Source organism: Sus scrofa, chromosome 1, assembly GCF_000003025.6.
Source record: "Sus scrofa isolate TJ Tabasco breed Duroc chromosome 1, Sscrofa11.1, whole genome shotgun sequence".
NCBI lineage: Eukaryota > Metazoa > Chordata > Mammalia > Artiodactyla > Suidae > Sus > Sus scrofa.
The window spans coordinates 267,533,006-267,557,153 of NC_010443.5; the positions used below are offsets into that span (position 1 = coordinate 267,533,006).

General features: G+C 45.8%; 1 protein-coding gene across 21 annotated transcripts in view; it reads left to right on the forward strand.

Moving 5' to 3' along the window:
- The window catches only part of RALGPS1 (Ral GEF with PH domain and SH3 binding motif 1), a 333,379-nt gene that overhangs the window by 95,940 nt on the left and 213,291 nt on the right, over nt 1-24,148 (forward strand). For all 21 annotated transcript variants that reach the window (XR_002337608.1, XR_002337607.1, XM_021069060.1 and 18 more), the window contains exon 4: nt 11,953-12,003. Coding sequence is in view for 19 of the 21 variants with exons in the window: in XM_021069060.1 (XP_020924719.1) it covers nt 11,953-12,003 (51 nt within the window). In the remaining 2 variants the exon portion in view is untranslated. The remainder of the gene's footprint in view (nt 1-11,952; nt 12,004-24,148) is intronic.

Below are 24,148 nucleotides of genomic sequence, written 5' to 3' on the forward strand. Positions count from 1 at the left end.
TTGCCAATAGGAACTCACCAGAACGTTCAGCTGGTCAGTAATGAGAACAGTGACTGAAATTGAAAGGAATTCTCACCGCTCATTGATGGATGGGTGAAAGGGGTCTGGGGACTAGACCCTGTGAGCTCCTGAACAAGTTCAGAACAAGGCTCCATGACAAAGCGAAATTCAGTATGGGAGTGAACTGCAAATGCTCAGCATAAAGTTAAGGAAAGAAAAGGTCTAAATAAAAGTGGGTGGGGGTGTGGAGAGGGAGGGAGAGAGAGAAGGAGGAGGAGATAAATCTCAAAAAACAACTGCATGCTGTTCACTACCCCATGAAGGTAACCAAAAGAAGAGCCATGTGGGGTCATACAAGCTACCTTGAACCCGGTTCCTCTCTAAAAAGTTTAGGAAAACTAATTTGGCATGAAATAAGGAATAGAAAATTAATTATTGATGTCAGATCTTTCAAAGTTATTAGAAGAACAAAAGACTAAGGAGAAATTCCTGTGGATAATGAAAGCATGCCAGAAAGACCTGTGACAAAACAGGTGAAAACTGTAACTTTCTATTTCAAAATCAGCTACACGAAGGTCACACTGTTATACATGAGCAGTATAAATTGGAAATTGAAAAATCTCAGAAATGAGGTGGCAGAGTTAGGAACGCATTGAAGATAAAAGTTATTTTGGAAATGAGAGTTGAACGAGAAGGAACGCAAGAGCAGGTAAACATGATAGAAAATACCTTAAGGGAGGGAAAATTTTAAGATCAAAATAAATGAAGATAATAGACTTTGAAAAAAAGTGAAAAATATTGATGATAGGAAAAGACGATCCAACATACAGGTAATAGAAATCCCTGCAAAAGGAGAATAAAAAGGCAAGGGAGGGAGTTCCTGCTGTGGCGCAGTGGGTTAAGGATCTGGCTGCAGTGTCTCAGGTCGCTGTGGAGGTGAGGGTTCCATCTCTGGCCTGGTGCAGTGGGTTAAGGATCTGGCTTTGCCACAGGTGTGGTGTAGGTTTCAGCTGTGGCTCGGATTCCATCCCTGGCCCAGGAACTTCCATATGCTGCAGGTGCAGGCACCCCCCCCTGCCAAAAAAAAGGGCAAGGGCATTGATTAAATACTTAAAACTATAAGAAGATTTTCACAAAATGAAAAAAGACTTACACCTACCTGTTAAAAGGATGTACTCCAAGGCAATCCAGAATAGCCAATATTAAGACATACTATTGGTAAACTTGCTGGATATGAGAGGGAAAGTTAAAATCCTTTGGGCATCTAAGCAAAAACAGGACTTATAATAAGAGAAAATATTAGATTACCACCAATCTTTTCAAAGGAACGTTTTTGGCTAAAAGAGAGTAGAATAACCTAGAAAAAAAAAGTGAGCCAAAGTTTTTCTATACAGAAAAAGCCCCTTTCACGTGTGAAGGACACAGGCAGACTGTTGCGAACATGCCAGGCCTCAGAGTATTACTCCTGTGAGCCCTTCCTGAGGAATCTGCTAGAGGACAAGCTTCGGACAATAAAAATGATTTACAGAAACATCGCTATAAGATTAGTGGAGAGTGGTAAACATTTATTTCCTGCAGAATTAAGACCAAGTGAGAATTAAAAGGGGAGGGTGTGTAGAATGCAATGTAATGGCTGGATGTCCCTACATACAGTATGAGTCTTACAGTATAAACTGTAAAAAATGGGGAGAGTGGAGATTATATATGTAAAAATTTCATCAATTTTCTCAGTAATTACATTCTCAGTGATAGCATTTGTTTTGCTATGCTGAGACTGTTTTGCGTATAATGGAGGATAAAGTGAGTAATTATTGGATACAGTAACCCTTGAAACCTTGTGTCCCTGAGATGAAGATTTTTCTTTTTTTCTTTTTTTTTTCTTTTTATGCCTGTACCCAGGGCATATGGAAGTTCCCAGACTAGGGGTGGAATCGGAGCTACAGCTGCCGGCCACAGCCACAGCCACAGCCACAGCAGTGCCAGATCCGAGCCGCATCTGTGACCTACACCACAGCTCACGGCAGCGCCAGAGCCTTAACCCAGTGCGTGAGGCCAGGGATTGAACCCGTGTCCTCATGGATCCTAGTTGGGTTTGTTAACCGCTGAGTCATGAAGGGAGCTCCAGATATTTATTTATTTATTTAATTTTACGGCTGCGGGTGTGGCATATGGAAGTTCCCAGGCCAGGAATTGAATCAGAGCCACAGCTATGACCCACGCTGCAGCTGGGGCAATGCTGGATCCTTTTACCCGCTGTGCTGGGCCAGGGATCAAACTCCTGCTTTGGCAGCTACCTGAGCTGCTACGGTCAGATTCTTAACCCACCGTGCCCAGTGGGAACTCTGGGACTAAGGTTTTCTTTTTTAATGGCCACAACTGTGGCATATGGACGTTCCTGGGCCAGGGATTGAACCCAAGCCGCAGCTGTGACCTGTGCCACAGCTGCAGCAATGCTGGATCCTTAACCCACTGAGTCAGGACAGGGGTTGAACCAGCACCTCCACAGCGACTCGAGCTGCTGCAGTCAGGTTCTTAACCCTCTGCACTGCAGCAGGAACTCCCTAAGATTTTTGATATGGAAGAAAGGAGATGCAAATAAGGTTAAGTAAGAAAAAAATGGTGTCCGGAATTTGAATAGGAATTATCAGTATGGATTATAGATTGTGGTCGTGAACTGTCATTTATCACAAAACCAAGACTTCCCAGAAGAACTGGTTGATTCCAAGTGTGGGACAGGGAATGTTCAAGATGAGCCTGCTACATCTTTCCAGTATCAGTGAGGAAGCTGTCAGGAACGACTAGGGTCATGTAAAGAGGACTCCAGCAACAGCTAGAGGAAGCTCCCATTGCCTAATGGTGGGATAGCTTGAGCCTCAAAAAGATAATAATTGCAGTTGAGTGAAACCCATCAAACCGTAGGTCATCTCTGGATGACAATGGGGACCAGTTCATTATCTTAAAAACTGAAAAATATAAGGAAAGACTCCAGTATTTGTTCTGCCTTTCATCCTCAAGCTGTGCTGGTTAACCAAATAGGAGATGAGGGAGGGTATTTCTCTATTAAATTATTTCACTTTGTAAGTGGAAAAGGAATGATGGAATTGGACTGTCAGTGTTTTATAACTCCAGTGACTTCACCACTGTAAGCATTGAACGTCAATGACCACTGCCTCACAGCACGAGAGACACTATGCCTCCTGACGGAGCAGCACCACACCACCTCCCAGTACTTCCAGGGGGGCTGAACCTGTGTCTCGTCAGGTGTCTGGGTCCAGCTGCCAATTTGCGGGAAATGCAAGGACAGAGGAACAAGCTGACCTGCACTGTGAGTGTGGGGAGCCTTGTAGGTCAAATGGCCTGGATTCTCCGGCATAGGTCCGTTATAGGGAAAGTAAAGGGATGGAGTGGTTAACCTGTAAATTAAAAGAAACAAAATATATTATACATCAGATTTTTAAAAAGCAGGCAAGATGTTACTGTGATGTCTTGGTATATGGTGGTAAAATTATAGAGAAACTTGGGGAAAGTCAAGGTGGCAGTTACTTTTGACAGGAGGGAGGGACTTGTGATTAGGACAAGGCACGTGGAGGAACTCCGGGGTGACTTTTTTTTTTCTTAATTGTGATAAACTACGTGTAACACAAAATTTACCGTCTTAGCCATTTTAAGTAGTAAGTACACTCACATTATTGAGCAACCGACCTACAGAGCAGTTTTCTCTTGTAGACCCCAAACTCTGTACTGTACCCATTAAACAGCTCTCCACCCCCGCTATTTACTTACTGTCTCTATGAATTTGTCTCTTCTGAGTAGTTCCTGTAAGTGGAACCATACAGTGTTTGTCTTTTTGTAACGGGCTGGTTTCACTCCTCTTAACGTCCTCCGGGTTCATCTGTGTTGTAGCATGTGTCACAATTTCCTTTCCTTTTAAAAAAGGTCAAATAATATTCTGTTGTGTGTATGTACCTTTTTTGGGGTCCACTCAGTTATCGATTGGGGTGGCTGTTTGTTGACCTGGGTGGTAGTTACAGGTGTTCACTTTATAATCATCAAAGTATGCATTTATTTAATGTGGTTTTCTGTAAATGTGTGTCATTTCATAATAAAAAGTGTTAGAATCATTTAAAAGGTCCTTATTTTTCTGGTGGGGAGCTTACGGCCAGGTCTCAGTCCTTCCCAATGGCCAAAAGCAAAGCAGAAAGCCCTGGAATTTGTCTTTATCACCAGTAGATCCTGGGCGTCCTTCCAGGTCAATATGTATAGATTTAATTCTGTTTTTAACGGCTGCATTAATATTCCAGAGATAATTTTTTTAACAACTTCCTTGTTGTGATGGCCTGTTAGATTGCTTCCAGATTTTTACAATTACAAGTAATTGTTCAGTAAACATCCATAGTCATATCTTGTATCTAAATGTAGATCTTCCTCTATATCTTCCCACATGCCGGTGCTTTCTCCTCTGTTGGCATTATGATTGCTGTGTCAACAGTATGCTCATTTCACTTTTTAGGAGATAATATCTAAATGCAGTGGATGACCCTGGATGCAGAAGAAAATTGCTATAAAAAACATTGTTGGGATGATTAGCAAATTTGAACGTGGCCTGTATATTAGATAATACTTTTGTACCAGCGGTAAATTTCCTGGATGTAATGATGTTATCCTCATGTAATAGGATCACCTTGTTCTGGGGAAATAAAATGCTGAAGGATTTAGGGGTGAAGAGTTATCATCTCTGCATTTTGCTCACAAATGGATCAGAAAAAAAATGTGTAGCTATATAATTATACACATAAAAATAAAGTGAATGAGGCCAAATGTTAACAATTAGTGAAGCTCGGTGAAAGGTTATAGAGTTTATCATAGTATTCTTGCAAATTTTTTATAAGTTTGACATTGAAAAATAAAATGTCGAGAACTTTTTAATGGGTTACTGCCAGATTACTTTCCAAAAAGAACGGAGCCATTCATAGCCCCGTTAGTTGAGATGGCACTGATGGATGACAAACGGTGTCCTCCTGTTTAATTTGGATTTCCTTGACGAAAATTGCCAGACCCGGCGGCTTGGGGAGCAGAAGCAGGAATGTATCTTCGGGGCTGATTGCTTTTTGTTCTGTGAACCCTTCTAGTCACACATTTGGATTGACCTAAACGCAAATTTGGGAGTTCCGGTCATGGCTCGGTGGTTAACGAACCCGACTAGTATCCATGAGGACGTGGGTTCGATCCCTGGCCTCTGTCAGTGGGTTAAGGATCTGGCATTGCCGTGAACTGTGGTGTAGGTCGCAGATGCCGCTCAGATCCCTCATTGCTGTAGGCCGGCAGCTGCAGCTCCGAGGGTCCCTAGCCTGGGACCCTCCATATGCTGAGGGTATGGCCCTCAAAAGACAAAAAAACAAAAAACAAAAAATCAAAACCAAATTTAAAGATTTCTTCCATTTACTAAGACATAGGACCAATTGGCCAACAGTTTTTTTTAGTTTGGTTTAGTTGGACACTGGGAGAGCCTTGTATGAAGGTTGTAGCTGGGAAGAGGGGATTTAGTTGCTGTGAGAGGGAGGAAACACTACATTCCACAGATGTGAAAACCATTTGGCTACCTTGCTGTCATTTATGCCCCGAAAACCACCTTGTTCTTTTTCTCCCGGGCCACACTGTGCTGGGCTCCACTAGGCCTCTCATTCTGAAGGCTTCGTCTCTACAGAAACATCCTGTAATATGCGGAGATTGGCCACTTCTTTCAAAAGCCTGTATTTTTAGGGGGCCTAGGACTGACTAGGAGGGAGGAGATGGGAGAAGGGTTGGGAGGAAGGAAGGCATTGCCAGGTGCCTAGCTCTGTGGGACATCCTATTTTAAGGGCCTATTTCTGAAAATAGGGAGAAGCCGTTAAGAGACCAGCTCACGAGGGTCCGTCTCACAGAGGGTTAGGGTTGGGGTTAGGGTTAGGGTTAGGGTTAGGGTTAGGGTTAGGGTTAGACTCCCACTTCAGCAGAAACAAGACAGCCTCGCCTGGTGTTTCTGTTGAGGGTGTGCCACCGCCCTAGGAAACGCCTTCCTCTCCAGGAAGCCAGGGCATCTCCCCGGGGGAGGGGCTGAGGGAGGGGCTGGCCTCCCGAGGCTGGGAGCCGGTGGGATGTGAAAAGGCACAGGCCCGGACCTTGCCCTTCAAGTGCCCACCCTACCCATACCCTCACTTTCGGTAGAACTGCCTGCCTTGAAGTGTTCCTGCTTCTGGGGAGGGAGAACTCATCAGCGACCTTTGTCGCATGTGTTTGGCTTTTAGTAAAATGACACGAAAACCATGCATTGATGTATTCTTGCTCTGACACCGCATCTTTTTTGGCTAAAACTGAGAAGATAGAAATGGGAGAGGTTCTTCCGAAAACCTTCTCTGATGGTATTTGGGACCAGCCAGTCTGTTTTAAGTCTGGTGACCTCCGTGGTTGTTTATCTTGAATAAAATACCTGCACACATTTTCTGATTTATAGTCTGAACGGGGATCAGAATATTCGAAACTTGGACCATCCCCAGAAGTATGCAGTGTAGAGTCATTGTCTGAATACATCATTTGGAAATTCAGTAGCAAACCCTAGAACTGATGGCGGGATGGAAAGGACGTTTTCTCATTTTCGCATTAGCAGGCTTTGGGTTCTTTTCCTAAATGACATTGCAAACATCCTGCCGGTTTTTCCAGATTGGGAGTTAACTCTCACTGCGGGAGAGGTTTCCAAGGCCCTCTGAGATTTCGGCTCAAATCTCCTGTTTTCACAAGACCTCTCTCTGTTCCCCGGGATGGCAGAATTAATCCACATAGGAGGAGCACTTGGCTAACAATCTCCATGAGTCTGGCAGAGAAATGCCAGTCTGTTGGCATTGCTTAGAATGGCGCTCTAGGCCCTGGAGCTCTGGGCCAGATACACGCCCCCACGGGCTCTGGTGTGTAGTAAGCACTCCCATTGTGCTGACGTCCAGTGCCTGCTGGCCGTGGGTGGGTGGACCCAGAGGTGGAAGAGCTCAGGCTCGCTGGTGTTGTCCATGTCTCTGCTCAGCTTCCATTAGCGGCAGCATTTCATCTCTGAGCCCATGGCGAGCACCAGCTCCTGGAGAGACGACGAGACTTCCCACTGAAGCCACCTGCTTATCTCCCTCCCTGCTCAGCCCTGGAGATGGCACCCTGGGGATGGTATGCTTTGGCCTGCACCTTGTACTTTCAGGAAATGCAGTCATCTTGGACCACCTTTACATGGTCACCCAGAGGCAGCTGCATTCTTCACCTAAGCCCTGGATTGTGGTTACAGTCGACAGACATACCATGAGTGTTGCCATTTTTCTCCAAGGTGTTCTTTTTTAAATTAAAGTGTAATTGATTTACAGTCTTGTGCTCTACAGCAAAGTGACTCATTCTCTTTCTTATATTATCTTCCATCATGGTCTATTCCAAGAGATTGCTCCAATGTATTCTTTTTTTAAAAAAAATCTATTTAGTAGTCATATCTTTTTTATTTTTATTATTTAAATTTTAAATGATTTTTATTTCTTCCATTATAGTTGGCTTACAGTGTTCTCTCAGTTTTCTGCTATACAGCAAGGTGACCCAGTCGCACATGCATATATACATTCTTTTTCTCACATTATCCTCCATCATGCTCTATCATAAGTGACTAGACGTAGTTCCCAGTGCTATACGGAAGGATCTCATTGCTTATCCATTCCAAAGGCAATAGTTTGCATTTGTTAATCCCAAATTCCCAGTCCATCCCACTTCCTCCCCCAGTGTATTCTTTTTTTTTTTTTTTTTTTTTTTTTTTTGTCTTTTTTACCGTTTCTTGGGCTGCTGCCATGGCATATGGAGGTTCCCAGGCTAGGGGTCTAATCGGAGCTGTAGCTGCCGGCCTACGCCAGAGCCACAACAACGCGGGATCCGAACTGCATCTGCAACCTACACCACAGCTCACAGCAACGCCGGATCGTTAACCCACTGAGCAAGGGCAGGGATCGAACCGGCAACCTCATGGTTCCTAGTCGGATTTGTTAACCACTGTGCCACAATGGGAACTCCTCCCCCAGTGTATTCTTAACATGAATTAAGACATGACAGTATTTGCTGACTTGATATAATAGCCTCCTTTAAGTATTACTTATTTATTTAATTAATTGTATTTTTTTTTTTTTTTTTTGCTTTTTAGGGTGGCACCTGTGGCATATGGAGGTTCCCAGGCTAGGGGTCTAATCGGAGCTACAGCTGCCGGCCTACACCAGAGCCACAGCAACATCAGATCTGAGCCATGTCTCCGACCTACGCCACAGCTCATAGCAACTCCAGATCCTCAGCCCACTGAGCAAGGCCAGGGATTGAATCTGCAACCACATGGTTCCTAGTTGTATTCGTTTCTGCTGTGCCACAATGGGAACTCCTAAGTATTTTTTTACCCAATGAATTTTATTATATTTATAGTTGTACAGTGATCATCACAACCCAGTTTTATAGCATTTCCATCCCAAACACCCAGCCCATCCCTTCTCCAACCCCAACCTGTCTCCTTTGGTGATTGTAAGTTTTTCAAAATCTGTGAGTCAGTATCTGTTCTGTCAAGAAGTTCATTGTATCCCTTTTTTAGTTTCCACATGTAAGTGATAGCATGTGATGTTTGTGTCTCATTGACTAACTTCACTTAGCATGATAATTTTTAGTCCATCCATGTTGTTGCAAATGCCATTATTTCATTCCTTTTTTATGGCTGAGTAATAGTCCACTGCATATATGTCCCACATCTTCTTTATCCATTCCCCTGTCCATGGACGTTTAGGTTGCTTCCATGCTTGCCTGTTCTGTATAGTGCTGCAGTGAACATTGTATTACATGTATCTTTTTGAGAGGTGGTTTTCTCTGAATAGATGCCCAGGAGTGGGATTTCTAGATCAAATGGTAATTCTATTTTTAGTGTTCTGAGGAATCTGCATACTGCTTTCCAGAGTGGTTGCAGCAATTTACATTCCCACCAACAGTATAAGAGGGTGCCCTTTTCTCCACACTCTCTCCACCAGTTATTGTTTGTAGACTTTTTATTTCTTTTTTCTTTTTATTTATTTTTTTTCCACTGTACAGCATGGGGACCAAGTTACACATACATGTATACATACTTTTTCATTCCATTGTTGTGTTGTGGTGTTTGTAGACTTTTTAGTGATGACCTTTCTGGCTGGTGTAAGGTGGTACCTCATAGTAATTTTGTTTTTTGTTGCTCTGTCTCTTTTTTTTTGTCTTTTTAGTTCCACACTCATGGCATTTGGAGGTTCCCAGGCTACGTGTTGAATTGGAGCTGCAGCCTTTGGCCTACGCCACAGCCCACAGCAATGCAGGATCTGAGCCTTGACTGTGACCTATGCCACAGCTCACGGCAACACTGGATCCTTAACCCACTGAGCAAGGCCAGGGATTGAACCTGGATCCTCGTGGATACTAGTGGGGTTTGTTAACTGCTGAGCCACAACAGGAACTCCATTAGTTTTGATTTGCATTTCTTTAATAATTAATTAGTGATATTGAACATCTTTTCTTGTGTTTTTTGGCCATCTGTATATCTTCTTTGGAGAATTGTCTGTTTATATCTTCTGCCCATTTTTTGATGGGGTTGTTTGTTTTTTGATATTAAGCTGTAGGAGGTGTTTATATATTTTGGAGATTAATCCCTTGTCAGTCATTTCATTTGCAAGTATTCTCTCCCATTCTGTGAGTTGTCTTTTCGTTTTGTTTAGGGTTTCCTTTGCTCTGCAAAAACTTTTAATTAAGTCCCATTTGTTTATTTTTGGTTTTCTTGTCATTAATGTAGGAGGTGGATCTAAGAAGATATTGCTGTGGTTTAGTCAGAGAGTGTTAGAGTGTTTAAGAGTTTTATAGTATCCAGTCTTATATTTAGGTCTTTAATCCGTTTTCTTTTCTCAATGAATTTATTACACTTATAGTTGTACAGTGATCATCACAATCCAGTTTTATAGGATTTCCATCCCACAACCCCAGCAAATTTATTTTTGGGTATGGTGTTAGGAAGTGTTCTAATTTCATTCTTTTACATGTAGCAGTCCAGTTTTCCCAGCACCTCTTATTGAAGGGGCTGTCTTTTCTCCATTGTATATTCTTGCCTCCTTTGTCATAGATGAGTTGACTGTAGGTGCATGGATTTAATTCCAGGCTTTCTAGCCTGTTCCACTGATCTCTGTTTCTGTTTTTGTGCCAGTATGGTTTTGATGACTATAGCTTTGTAGTACAGTCTGAAGTCAGGGAGCCTGGTTCCTCCAACTCCATATTTCTTTCTCAGGATGGCTTTGGCTATTCTGGGTCTTTTGTGCTTCTAAACAAACTTTAAAATATTTTGTTCTAGTTCTGTGAAAAATGTCCTTGGTAATTTGATAGGGATTGCATTGAATCCTTTAAGTATTTTTTAGAGCAACTTTGAAGCATGGATATTCAAACAAATTAATAGCCCCTTACTTACTAGCTCATGCATTGGGCAGGAACCATAAGTTCACACACCAATACATGAGCCCATCTATGTGACTTCCCTGTTGCCAAAAAAATTATGTTAGATAGACATAGAGATATAAATATGTAAACATATATATGGTCTTTGTGAAAGTTTAAGACAAGAGGTACAGAATACCTGGCCCCTGTATACATACCCAAAGGTAAGTGTGTGTGCAGGAACACATACACACACACACACGTGCATATAGAGAGAGCATCTGCTAGGTGCCAGGTGTTCTGCACCTCTTGTCTTGAATTCTCACAAGATCCTATAAGATAGGGTTTATTGTCACAGTTTTCTAGATGTGGCACCTGAACCTGGGAGAGGTTAAAGTCACATGTCAAAGAGAATATTTTTGTTAAGTAATGGTGTCCAGACACATGCCCAATCTTGTAGATTCCAGAGCCCACATCTGCTCACTGTGTCGTGTCCTCCTAGAGGCTATTGTGTATAGTGGACAGGTGTCTTCTCTCTTTATTGGGCATCTAGAGGCTCTCAGCTCTCCTTTTGCTGGCCTGTCACAGAGGCAGCTATTAGCTGTTACCTGGTTTCCTTTGTGACATATGGAGATAGGTAGGTCATGTGAAGTCAGCCTTGACCACGCATTGGCCTGCAAAATTGCCAGCAATGGGACCTTGTCTTACTGTCACTTAATGAGCTTCTAGTCATGGCAATAGCGTTTTAACTGGATGTGTGTTTTCTGTATTAACAAAATTAGTGCTTCTCAAGCTAGCTGTGATAAAGGACCAGCTTTTTCATTTCCAATCTGTTAAGGACTGACATTTTTAAATATGCAATAAAAATGTCATGAGGATCACTATAAAAGTTTCCAAATGCTTGCTCTCAAATTCTGTAGTTATCTCATTGTGGGCTAGTGGAATAAGCACTTCGTAGTCCAACACTGGTCTGTGGGTGCATCTTGAATAGCATTCTACCATATAATTTAGAGAAGGCTTAGACCTCAGAAGAAATACACACTTTCTATAAGTCACAATTTAAAAAAATTTAAATTTAGAGTAACAGATAGTGTCTCTGTTTAGCATTGTAATTTTTAATACTGTGTCTACAAATTTTTTAAATTGTGAAAGCAATTCAGGCTTGAAACACAAACTCAAATAGAACAAAGATATCCAAACTAAAAGTGTTCCCCTTACTCCCGGTCCCACCCTCTAAATGACTGTTATCAATTCCTAAATTGGAAGTTCACCTTACATTCATGAAAGAAGGGAGGATAGAGATTTATGAAGAGGGAAGGAATGGGCGAGGCATTTGCAACATCTGCCCCATTTTTTACTCTATTTTGATTTTTATTCCAAGGGGGGAAGTAAAATTTGTAAGAATGTGTTGTTGCTCCATATAGTTTCAAAGCCACATGACCCTATCTTTGATTTCCAGCATTTTCTAACCCCGGTTCTCTTTTGTTGCAGAGCCAGATCACATTGATGGACATCCCTGTGTTTAAAGCCATCCAGCCGGAGGTCTGTACCTCATCCTTTACCCTGTGCTGCTACGCTGTGCCTGGGAGGGGAGGGTTTAGTTGGCCACCAGAGTGACTCAGTATCCTGGTTTCTCTCTAGAAGCCTCTGTAAATGCATGCGGTGGATTTAAGCCCCTTCTAAGGAGAACATCCAGGAATTTTCCATTCTCGAAGGTGTTCACTCTTTGAGCCAGGTGCTTGGGTTCTAGAGAGAAAGTCACTGCATCTGGCCCCCTCTGGCAGGGCTGGGGGCGGTTGGTGCCCATGACCTGCACACCTGAGTCAGGCCTGGCCACACGGAGGAAAAGGAATGCTCACTGTGGCGGCTGAGATGAAAGGGAACATTTTCCAGAGCTTTCTTTCTGTTGATCCCAAATTCTGGTGGTTGCCTTCTTTCTAATTTTGAAGCCAGTTGCCACAGCAAGGCACATATTTACATGAAAAGCATACATACATTTTTAGAAACAGCATATTCAATAAAGAGAAAAAAATTGATTTGGGTTTTGGGAAAAAAATTCCTGGAAATGTTTAGCAGCTGATAACGAGGCTGTAAAGTTATTTTCCTTAGGGTTCTTTTTTATTGTTGTTGTTGTTAGCAAGTAATAGAAAGCCATTTCAAGTAGCTGAATAGGCAGAAGAAGAATTTGTTACAAGGCTAAAAGGGCCCTTTTACTTATTTACTTATTTTTTAATGTAATGATTTTTATTTTTTCCCATTATAGCTGGTTTACAGTGTTCTGTCAATTTTCTACTGTACAGCAGGGTGACCCAGTCACACATACATGTACACATTCTTTTTTCGCACATTATCCTGCTCCATCATAAGTGACTAGACATAGTTCCCAGTGCTACACAGCAGGATCTCATTGCTTATCCACTCCAAAGGCAATAGTCTGCATCTATCAACCCCAAGTTCCCAGTCCATCCCTCTCCCTCCCCCTCCCGCTTGGCAACCACCAGTCTGTTCTCCAAGTCCATGAGTTTCTTTTCTGTGGGAAGGTTCATTTGTGCCATATATTAGATTCCAGGTATAAATAAGATCATATGGTATTTGTCTTTCTCCTTTGGACTTCACTTAGTGTGAGATTCTCTAGTTCCATCCATGTTGCTGCGAATGGCATTATTTTGTTCGTTTTTAACGGCTGAGTAGTATTCCATTGTGTGTGTATATCACATTGTCTTAATCCAATCATCTGTCGCTGGACGTTTAGGTTGTTTCCATGTCTTGGCTATTGTAAATAGTGCTGCAGTGAACATGAGGGTGCATGTGTCTTTTTCAAGGAAAGTTTTGTCCAGATATATGCCCAAGAGTGGGATTGCTGGGTCATATGGTAGTTCTATGTTTGGTTTTCTAAGGTACCTCCATACTGTTCTCCATAGTGGTTGTACCAGCTTACATTCCCACCAACAGTGCAGGAGGATTCCCTTTTCTCCACACCCTCTCCAGCATTTGTTATGTGTGGACTTATGAATGATGGCCATTCTGACTGGTGTGAGGTGGTATCTCATGGTAAAAAGGGCCCTTTTAGAATCTGTGGGCACGGAGTTGGGGCATCCCGAAGAACCACGCAGAATGCAGGCTGTTCCTCTGCCCCTCTCCTTGCCTCTGCTCTTCCCTCTCCTCTCTCCCCTGCCTCTGTTCTGTCTACCTCTGTGGTCCAACCCAGCCTCCCTGAAGGGCCCACATTTATGTGACGCCCAGGAAGCTACCTTCCAGACTGGGACCAGCAAGCAAGTCCATCCCCACTGAGTCCCGTGTCCTGCGCTGGTTCAGAACTCAGGCCAGGACTATGTGGCCAAGACGAGTGAGCACAGCAAAGGCGGTCCAGCCTTGTGAGTGGGGTGCAGACTTCAGAGAAGAGGGGTGTGGGCGGGGGGGGGGTCCATGAAATTCATGATGTGAATTCCAGAACACCCTTAGCGTGATGCATTCTTCTTACAGTGTGGTGGCTGTTAAGATGTTGAAAAAACAGTGTATTTTCTTGAAATCCATTCAAAGGATCCAGGCCTTCTGAGAGCAGGCGTCATCAGGGGAAAACTAGTAGTGCTAGCTTTGCTCAGCACTCCACGTGAAGATGTGGCAGTCGCGTGTATTGTGTTCATTAGCTTTGAGGGGCAGAGCTGTGCTAGCTTTTTCGCACTGGATGACTTCCAGTTTTTTTCTGTTTTCTTCTAATGTGGCATTACTTGTTCTTTCTAATTAAAAAAACAAAACCAAAACCAACCAACCAAACAACAACAAAAAAAGCCTCAACCAACGCACTACCTCTTGGAGCCTGCTGGGGGAGTATTTGTGTGATGGTTGCCTAGTTCTCGGCAGAACCTAGTTCTGCTCCTGTTCTCCGCTTAGCTTTGGTCTGGAGCAGTTTAGCCCAGTTTAGCTGTACGGATCTTTCTCCTGAGCAAGGTGGGCAGCCTGGCCCGCTCGGAGCCCAGGGAGGCGGGGATGGCAGCTCCGGCTGATTGCAGGAGGGAAGGGTGGGGAATTCTTCAGAGGCACAGCTAAGGGCAGACCGAGACTTCCCACAGGGCAGAGGGCACTCACTGCATGTGGGAGGGGCCTCGTCCAGGGCATATCTTGTTTCAAGTCATGACAAGGTGTTAAGGTGGAGCTAGTTTGTTTCAAGAGGAGCTTGGAGCCATGGTTCTCAGTTGGGGCTGCACCAGAATCACCTGGGCCTTTGAAAGACTGGTGCCCAGACTCCACCCTAAACCATGGGATCTGAGCCTCTGGGTCAGAGTTCGGAACCCTGTCAGCCCCACTTTGTAGAGGTTTCCCAGGTGATTCTGATGCAGAGTGAGGGTTGAGGCTGGGTTGCTTCCAGGTACCTAGAGAAACCCGAGACTTTTAGGTCTTAGATCTATGATATGCTAGCTAAAAGCAGAAGAGTTTGTTCCTGATGGTCATTGTCAAAACTGTGGTTAAAAGAAGCACGCTGGGAGCTCTCCCAGCTTTCTTGCTATTGTTATTGTCGTTAGACTGAACACTGGAATTTTTCCCCTCGGTGATGCCTGCCACATTATGGCTGGACCACCCCAGAGCTGGAAGCACATGAGCACGGGATACTTGTAAGTTTGATGTAGTCGAGACTTTCCAGGAAGCAGAGGCCAGCATCTGAGAGCAAGACGGGCACAGCGAGTGGTCTGGACGCCCAGAAGATCAGGAAACCTGTGGGCTGGTGCTTTTCAGTCCTGGCTATGTGCCAGAGTCAGTGGAGGAGCTCCATAAAAATCCAGTTACCTAGGCTTTATCCTTGGAGATTCGGATTCCACAGGGATAGCGTGGGCCTGGGGGTCTGTTTCAGTCCATTACAGTCGCTATTCTTTTCTTTTTTTTCTTGTCTTTTTTGCCATTTCTTGGGCCAGTCCCGCAGCACATGGAGGTTCCCGGGCTAGGGATCTAATCGGAGCCATAGCCACCGGCCTACGCCAGAGCCACAGCAACACGGGGTCCAAGATGCGTCGGCAACCTACACCACAGCTCACAGCAACACCGGATCCTCAACCCACTGAGCAAGGCCAGGGATCGAACCTGCAACCTCATGGTTCCTAGTCAGATTCGCTAACCACTGAGCCATGACAGGAACTCCAGTTGCTATTCTTTTTGATGCATAAAATTATCCTGTTTTTAAACAATGGGATTCCTTTCATATCCTCTCCTATAGCCTTTGAACATGATCCCATTATTTTTTGATAACTTCCTTTCTTTTTGATACAGCAAGATATACCAATTTCCTGCTGAAGACCTGGAATCGGGCATTCCTTCAGAGGTCCTGGTTTCTTTTAGTGGAGAATGATACTGAGAAACCACAGTCTGCATGAGAAGATGTTCACTGCGCCCGGATTGCTCTTGCTGTTAGGCCTTTTTGGTGGCCAGGGCTAGGGAATACTTAATTTTCAAAAGGAAAAGTCATGAGTTCATGATGGAGTAGGTGGTGGTGTTTCTTCCCCAGTTCTTCCTTCGCCTTCATCCTTGTCATGTCTCCCCTGTGGGTGGGGGGAAGTGCATGGACTTTGGGCTCGGTTCTGTGACCTGGGCACCCATGATGCTGCCAAGGGACTGAGCTGGTGAGGGGCGCGAAGCTCCCCCCAGCCCTCTTGGCACTCGTGCCCCTCCACGAGGGACCCGTAGCTCCTGCACATTTAGTCTGACTCCCCAAGTGAGGACGTTAAAGACGACCTGACCCCAACCCAGAGCCTGAATTCCAGCTTAGCTTGACTCCACCCAGGTGACCCCAGCAGAGATCGGCTGAACTGCAGTCCCTCGACTGACCTATGAACTAAATGTTGTTGCTGTGAGCCTGAGGTTTCAGGGATGTTTGTGATAGCACATGATCAGCTGGAAACACGACCAAAGCAGTGTTGATCTTTCCTGTTCAGATCTGGCATCCAGGATTGTTAACTTAACTCCCTTGGTTTTTGCGTGTTCTCTTTTACACTGACACTTTTGGTTCCTGGCAACAATGAATAATTACCTTTTTGTATTATCTCATCATATGTATAAAGGAGTTTTAAAATGATAACATCAGTAGTACAGTGAACCAGCAGGTGACGTGTTAAAGTTGAACACTTCTCGGCACTTCTGTTTGTCTTTAGTCCCTTTTCTTCCTCTCTTCTCTCCCTCCTACCCCTCCCGCACCCAGATGGGCCTCCCTCCCTGGCTTCCCCCCATCGTCCTTGGCAGCACCTGGGCAGAGGCGGTTCGGTTCACTGGGTTCTGGAGGGCTGCATCCTGGTGGAATCCCAGTGCCTGGAACGTGCTAGATGCACAGTGGATGTTTGAATGGGTGGAGTGGGAGGGAGTGAGAGGAGAAGTGCTGTAGCAGAGCGTCCTCTGGCCACGTTCAGACACACAGCCAAGGAGGGGGAACGTGATTGCTGGGGTGCCTGCTTTGCGGTATAACCACTTCCCCCAGAGCAAGGCTTTTGCCTGGTGAGCTCAGTCTTTGAAGATTCAGATTTCCAAACGCTGTTGATAACCGAGGGTAGAATGTGGCTTCAGCGAGTTTCTGCAGGGGGGACCGCAAGAGCATTGGCCCAAGACTTAGAGGAAGCCAGGCAGACAGTGAGTTCAGGATTGGCAGAGAGCAAGGAAAATGGAAGTTTGCAAACATGGAACCGTCATGGCCCTGTTCCCTGGTGACTCCAACAAGTGACCAATTTTATCAAAAGTTGGCCCGTTACGACAGATACAACGTCGTAGCGTAATAGCTCACAGCTGTGTTTGACGTACCCGCTGTGGCCTAGAACCCCATCACCACCGCGGGGGATTGGGTTGCAGGCCTGGGGGGAGTCCTGGCTGCCAGGGCTCGGGGAGAGGGCTGTGTTGCGGAGGAGGCCTTTCCGAGGGGTCCTGGTGGCAGCAGCCTGTAAGAGGGTACATCTTCAGGGTGGCATTTTGTCCCCCCGAGCCTTCCCTACAATCTGCATGTCACCCTGCCCACCCCCCGGGGCTGTGGAATGGAAGGCCCAGCAGTTTCTCAGAGCCCGGTTGGAATGTCAGAGCTGTTTTTGTCATTAGTTTTAATGTGGAGCAGCATCGCGGGGGAACTGCTGTTCTTAGAATGTGCTGAAAACGCGCACGCTCTGTGCTTTCCTCAGCCCGGTTCTATCCAAGCCCGGCTGCCGGGCCCACCGAGCACGGACTCAGTCTGGCAAGGCTGGGAAGGAGTCCCAGCTTCACCCTTCCTGGCTTGGACTTTGGACAAATTACTCATTCTCTTTACGCTTCAATGTTCGCGTGTGTAAAAGGAGGGAAACCATGGTTTTTACCCAACAGTGGGTGTGTGAGACCCCCGCACAGTGCCTGCGTGTGGCAAGTTCCCGGGAGCATGTGGCTGCGATTTCTCACCCGTACCTGGTTTGAGCAGGTCCTGTGCGTTGCTCACATGAGCACCATGCTCCAGAGAACACGCAGTGATGCCTGCGAGGGAGCAGAGGCCCGGAGGAGTAGCGGGTTGGCTAAGAGCACTGTGCTTGGCACCCTTCCGACCTGAGTCACATCTGGTCCCCGGGATGGGGGAGACTGAGGTCTAGGTTACACCATGGCGCCCTCGAGTGCAGGCGGGGGTAGACTCGCTCTGCCCTTGGAGTTGGGACTCTGGCGCTGAGCCTTGAAGGCCGTAAGGGATTGTATCTGATATGCGACTTGGGAAACAGAATGGGAATGGGGACGGGCATGTCAGGCAGAGTGCATGACTCACCGAAGAGGCGGATAATGTATTTTGTCAAGTTTAACGTGACCTGTGGTTGTGGCATCTGGGGAGAAGAGAAGTCGAGCCTGCTGTTCTCCTGGGTCTGTGCTCCTCAGGGCATCGTTGCTGGGGATGTGGGTATGCCAAGGCTCACCAGAGGCCAGTGGGTCATTCTCTTGCCAACTGGCAGCCGAGGGTGAGCAGGGTCACAGAGGCATGTGGATGGGTGTCCAGCAGGCCCAAGTGTGATGGACATAAACTGCAGTGGTACTGCATTCAGGAGGTGGAAAGATTCTCCACGTGCCTGTGTTTTTTCCATCTTCTTGCTGCCTCTGCCGACACTGCCGCAGCCCGGCTGCCAGATAGCCCGGTAGTGAGACTGACCTTCGCTCATTCGCTCATTCATCAGTCTGTGGTGCTGCCTGTTGCGGAGACAGGGGCGGGGGTGGGGGACGTGGACACAATTCCGAGAGAGCGACAGGCAGACTTGTAAACACACAGTGGACCAGAGTATCTGGGGCATCAAGGAGAAGGTGGTGGGTGGGGTGGGCAGGAGGCAGAGCTCTAGCTTGTTAGCCTTGGGGATTCACGGAGAGGTTGCAAAAGGGGAGTGTCCTGGATGGATTTGTACTTTAGAATGTTGGTTTGAATTGCCAATTGCAGGCAGCAGACTGGCTGGGGGGTGCGCAGCAGCCTGTGGGAGGCAAGGGCGGTGGCAATGGAGAGAAGGGGCCCGGCCTTAGACCCGTCAGGGGGCTGCCATGAGAGCTGAACCAAGAAGACCCAGGAGAAGAGGGGTGCGCTGTGCCATTGGGGAGCAGAAGGAAGAGCAGGTAGCAGGGAAGGAGGCAGAGGCAGTGGCCCTGGATGCAGGAGGCCCAGGCAGCCCGGTGTCCTGGAAGTCAGGCCGCGTGGTCGGCAGCGTTTCGTCCAGGGGAGGGAGGCCAGGAGGTCATGTGGGCGAAGGATTTCCTAGTTCAGGGTCAGAGGCGGGGTCGCTCTAGCAACCACGCTTTCGAGGGCGAGGGCTATGCCTTTGGGTAGCTGTGGTGGGGGGGGCATGGAAGCCTTTCTGGGGGGAGGCTGAGGTGTGACCCAGTTTACCGACGTGCCCGGAGATGACGGCAGGAGAGTGGGAGGAGACTGTGAGCTAGAGTGGAACGTGAGAGAGCATCCTGGGGTCGGGAGCTGATGGCAATGTGGGGGGGACATGGAAGTGTCCAGAAATGGCTTGGGGCTCCCCAGAAGACAGTTGCGGGCCTAGACTGAGAGCATTATGAGGGAAGGGACCAGAGTGTCACCAGCATCTGCCACCTGGGTTCAAGGCACAGGCCTGGTGCTGAGTGTCAGTGGAAGGCAGGCCAGGGGTGTTGGGTGGGCACACGTCCTCTGTCCCGACCCCTTCCTCACTGGGGCTCTGGAGGGAACCCGGGATTTAAAGGGAAAAGAATGAGGAGGTGGGAGGTGCGTTAACAAATGTTGTGGGACAATGGAGGCCATATCCAGTTAGAACTCTTTTTTTTTTTTCTTTTTCCTTTTTATTGTTGCACATGTGGCATACAGAAGTTCCCAGGCCAGGGGTCGAATCAGGGCCACAGCTGATTCGGCACATCCACAGCAACACCAGATCCAAGCTGCATCTTCGGCAACACCAGACCCTTAACCCACTGAGCGAGGTCAGGGATCAAACCTGCCTCCTCATAGGGACAATGTCTGGTCCCTAACCCTCTGAGCCACAACGGGAACTCCCCAGATAGAACTCTTGTCCCTGAGCAGAGGTAGCGGGGGGCACTCACTCTAGGGAGACTGGGTTTCATCCTTCCCTGAATCAGGGCTTGAGACCTTGGGCTATGGCTGGACTAGCCTCTGCTGGTCTGCAGAGAACTGACCTGCAGGAGTGGAAGACTCCCCGCTGACATACAGTTTCCTCTGGGCAGGCACATGACACGTTGCAGTTCAGGAAAACACTACTTGTGGGTTCAGGAACCTGACCCTCTGGCCTTTTGTCTGGATGCCGTTCGCTTGCTCTGAAGAAGCGGGCATTCCAGAAAGCAGAGGTCAGTGTTGGAAGTCGGACAAACCCTGTGTGTCTTCGCTGCTCCTTGGAATCACAGCGTTTGGCTTCGGGAGGAGGGAAGAGTGTTGCCAGCAAGGCAGTTATTTGTAAAGAGGAGACTGGTTTCGCTGACATCATTAAAACCCCTCTTTCAGGTCACATGCTGTTTTCTCAGACCGTTTCCCGCCCCTGCCCCAGCCCAGCCCAAGTCACTGCCGCCTCCTCTGATCCCATCTCCCCACATCCAATCCTGCCCCCAACCTCCTCTCTGCCTTGGGAGATGTCTTTCTAAAGCTAAAGCCTGACTGCGTTTCGTCCTGCTCCTAGGAGGTAGACTTGTCTCCTCTCCCAGGCAGCCAAGGTTCCAAGGGATGGGCCAGCAGCAGACCTCCATTGTGTGCAAATGTCATGGCTGAAAAGGCAATAATTAGTGTTTCCAATCTGTCTCCCACCTGGATTATAAACTCTATGGCCACAGGGATCATCCAGTACAATTCACTGTGTCCTGCCATCTACCCAGTGCTTGATGTTATTTGCTGAATATATTAGGGTGTAGTAATAAAAATAATAACAGTAAGATCCCATTGCATCCTCTTGACGTAAACACTACACTGGCTCTCTCTGTAAGAAAAACAAACCTGAATCGGGTAGTGGGGGGGCGGCGGTCCAGGTGCCCTCGGAGTGGGGCCACGGCCTGGGGAGGACGGCTCTGGCACAGGGCTTTCCAGTACCTGAGCAGCTGTCTCTCTCCTTTGTCACTGCTCTGAGTTTGCATTTGTTATTTGCTTCTCGTTTCCTAGTAATTGCTCTACCCATTGCAATGATCTGGTGTCACAATCGAAACAAAGTGGAAAAGGGCTTTCCCCCAGCTCCATTCATGATGGAGACAGAGGCTGGAGTCCCTCTCTGGGCTCCCCAAAAAAGGCCTGCTTGAAGGGTGGGGAGAGCCGGCTGGGAGTCAGATCTGACCGCAGACATAGGCCAGCAGCACATTTGATCCGATGAAGCCAACACTTTGCAATTTCCAGACTCATTATTTTCTTCCTTCTTGAGTGTGGGTATGACATTTTAAATAAATTAATAACACAAAACAGAACCTTTGGTGAACAGCTGCTTTTATCCCCGGGGGCTTGGCGCCTGGTTGTGACTTTGTGAGGAAAATGGGCTTTGTTTAGACTCTTGCTGCAGGAGCAACGGCCTGATTCTGATCACAGGCAGTTTGGGGTGTTGGGAGGCTCACCCTTCGGAGGCAGGGAGATCTGCGTGTGGAACCTGGCTCTGCTGCTCTCCAGCTGCGTGCGCCTGGCAAGTTTCCGCACCTCCCGGAGCCCGTTTCCTCATCTGCAGCATGGACAGGATGCCCATCTCATGGTGTTGTGATGCTTAAAGGAGATCATATAGGCAGATAGCCTGGCACAAGGCAGAAACTCAGCAAGCTATTTCTCCCCTCGTGAGACAAGTCAGCAATGCAATAAGGAAGCTTAGAAGGGCCCTGGGCCCAGCAGAGTGTCAGCCCCTCCAAAGGAAGGACGTTTTGTCCCTGCTGTGTCCCTTACTCCAACCACGGTGGCACGTTATAGGACCGGTACTTGTCGGTACTTGTTGAATGAATGAGAGGCAGGGAGAAGAGCATTTCCTTCTGGGCTCTGGACTGAGGAGGATTAGGTATTATCTGTGTGACCAGGCTTAGGTCACTTAGTCAGTCTAAGGCTCAGTTTGCATATCTGCTAAATGGAGCTGATAATATGATACCTCCAAAAACTGGACCTGAGGACTGAGATTTTTCACCTTTCTTGAGGCATAATTGACATATAGTAAGCTATGCATGCATGAAGCCAGCAATTTGGTGAGCTTGGATGTATGTATATACCTGTGAGACCATCATCAAATCAAGAGAATAAACATATCTAGCCCTCGTCCAGAAAGTTTCTTCATGATCCTTGTAATCCCTCCCTCCTCCCCACTCCCACAGCTCTTCTTTTTTTTCTCCGTATTTTTCTTTTTTTTTAATTACTCAAATGAATTTATCACATATGTAGTTGTATAATGATCATCACAATCCAGTTTCACAGGATTTCCATCTCATAACCCAAGCACATCCCCCCACCCCCCAAACTGTCTCTTCTGGAGACCAAAAGTGTTTCAATGTCTGTGAGTCAGCATCTGTTCTGCAAACAAGTTCAGTCTGTCCTTTTTTCAGATTCCACATGTCAGTGAAAGCATTTGATGTTGGTGTCTCATTCTATGGCTGACTTCACTTAGCATGATAATTTCTAGGTCTATCCATGTTGCTAAAAATGCTGGTATTTCATTCCTTTTAATGGCTGAGTAATATTCCATTGTGTGTATGTACCACATCTTCTTGATCCACTCCTCTGTCGATGGACATTTAGGTTGTTTCCATGTCTTGGCTATTGCAAATAGTGCTGCAATGAACATCGGAGTACATGTGTCTTTGCGAGTTGTGGTTTTCTCTGGATAGATGTCCCAGAAGTGGGATTGCTAGATCAAATGGTAGTTCTATGTTTAGTTTTCTGAGGAATCTCTATACTGTTTTCCACAGTGGTTGCACCAATTTACAATCCCACCAACAGTGTACTAGGGTTCCTTTTTCTCCACACCCTCTCCAGCACTTCTTGTTTGTAGACTTTTGGATGATGGCCATTCTGGCTGGTGTAAGGTGGACCACTCTCTTCTTGAAATCAGGTACTAGAAGCCCTTAAACTGTGTTCTATTTCAGAATTATTTTGGCTATTCTGGTCCTTTGTATTTCTATAAAAATATTAAAATCCACTTGTTAGGCTTTTGAAAACCTGATAGGCTACTGATGGTGATTGGGTTGGAGCTGTAGATTTGGGGAAAATTGGCATCTTAACGACATTGAGTCACCAGAACCATGAACACAATATATAGCTCCATGCACTTAGGTCATATTTAATTTATTTCAGTAATGCTATATACTTTTCAGTGTGTAGGTCTCATATATCTTTTGTCAGATTTATTCCTAAGTATTTCATTTTCTATGCTGTCATAAATGTTACATTATTTAAATTAAATTCTAATTACTTATTACTAGTTTATAGAAATACAAATGATTTTTGTGAATTGACCTGTATCCTACAACTTTGCTATATTCACTTATTCTCATGGCTTTTTTTTTTTTTTTTTTTTTTTTTTTTTTTGGTGGATTCTACAGAATTTTCTATACAGATGATGTCTCTGTGAATAACAGTGGTCTAATTTCCTTCTTTCTAAACCAGATACTTTCATTTCTTATGCACTGACTATAATCTCTAGTACCCTGTTGAGCAAAGTGGTGAGAGCAGATATTCTTGGCTCATTTCTAGTCTTAGAAGAAATGTGGTCTTCATTGTGAAGTATGATGTAAGCTGTAAACTGTAGGTCTTTCATAGATGGCTTTTATCAGGTTGAAGATATTCCCTCCTAGTCCTAGTTTGCTGAGATTTTTTGGTTTGGAATGGATATTGGATTTTATCCATATTTTTCCTATATCTATTGAGTTAATCATATGGTTTTTCTTTTTCAGTCCTTACAATGGAGAATTACATGATTGGTTTATTGAATATTAAACCAGCCTTGCATTCCTGTGATAAACCCCATTTGGCCATGGTATAGAATCCTCTTTGTATATTGTTGGATTTGATTTGCTAAAATTTCGTCAAGAGTTTTTGCACCTGGGTTTATGGTGAGGAATACTGATCTGTATTTTTCTTTCCTTGAAATGTCTTTTTCTGGTTTTAATATCAGTGTAATGCTGACCTCATAAAACAAGTTAGGAAGCATTCCTTCCTTTTCAATTTTCCAGAAGAGTTTATGTAGAATTGGTATGATTTCTTTTGTAAATATTTGGTAGATTTCACCCATAGAGACACCTG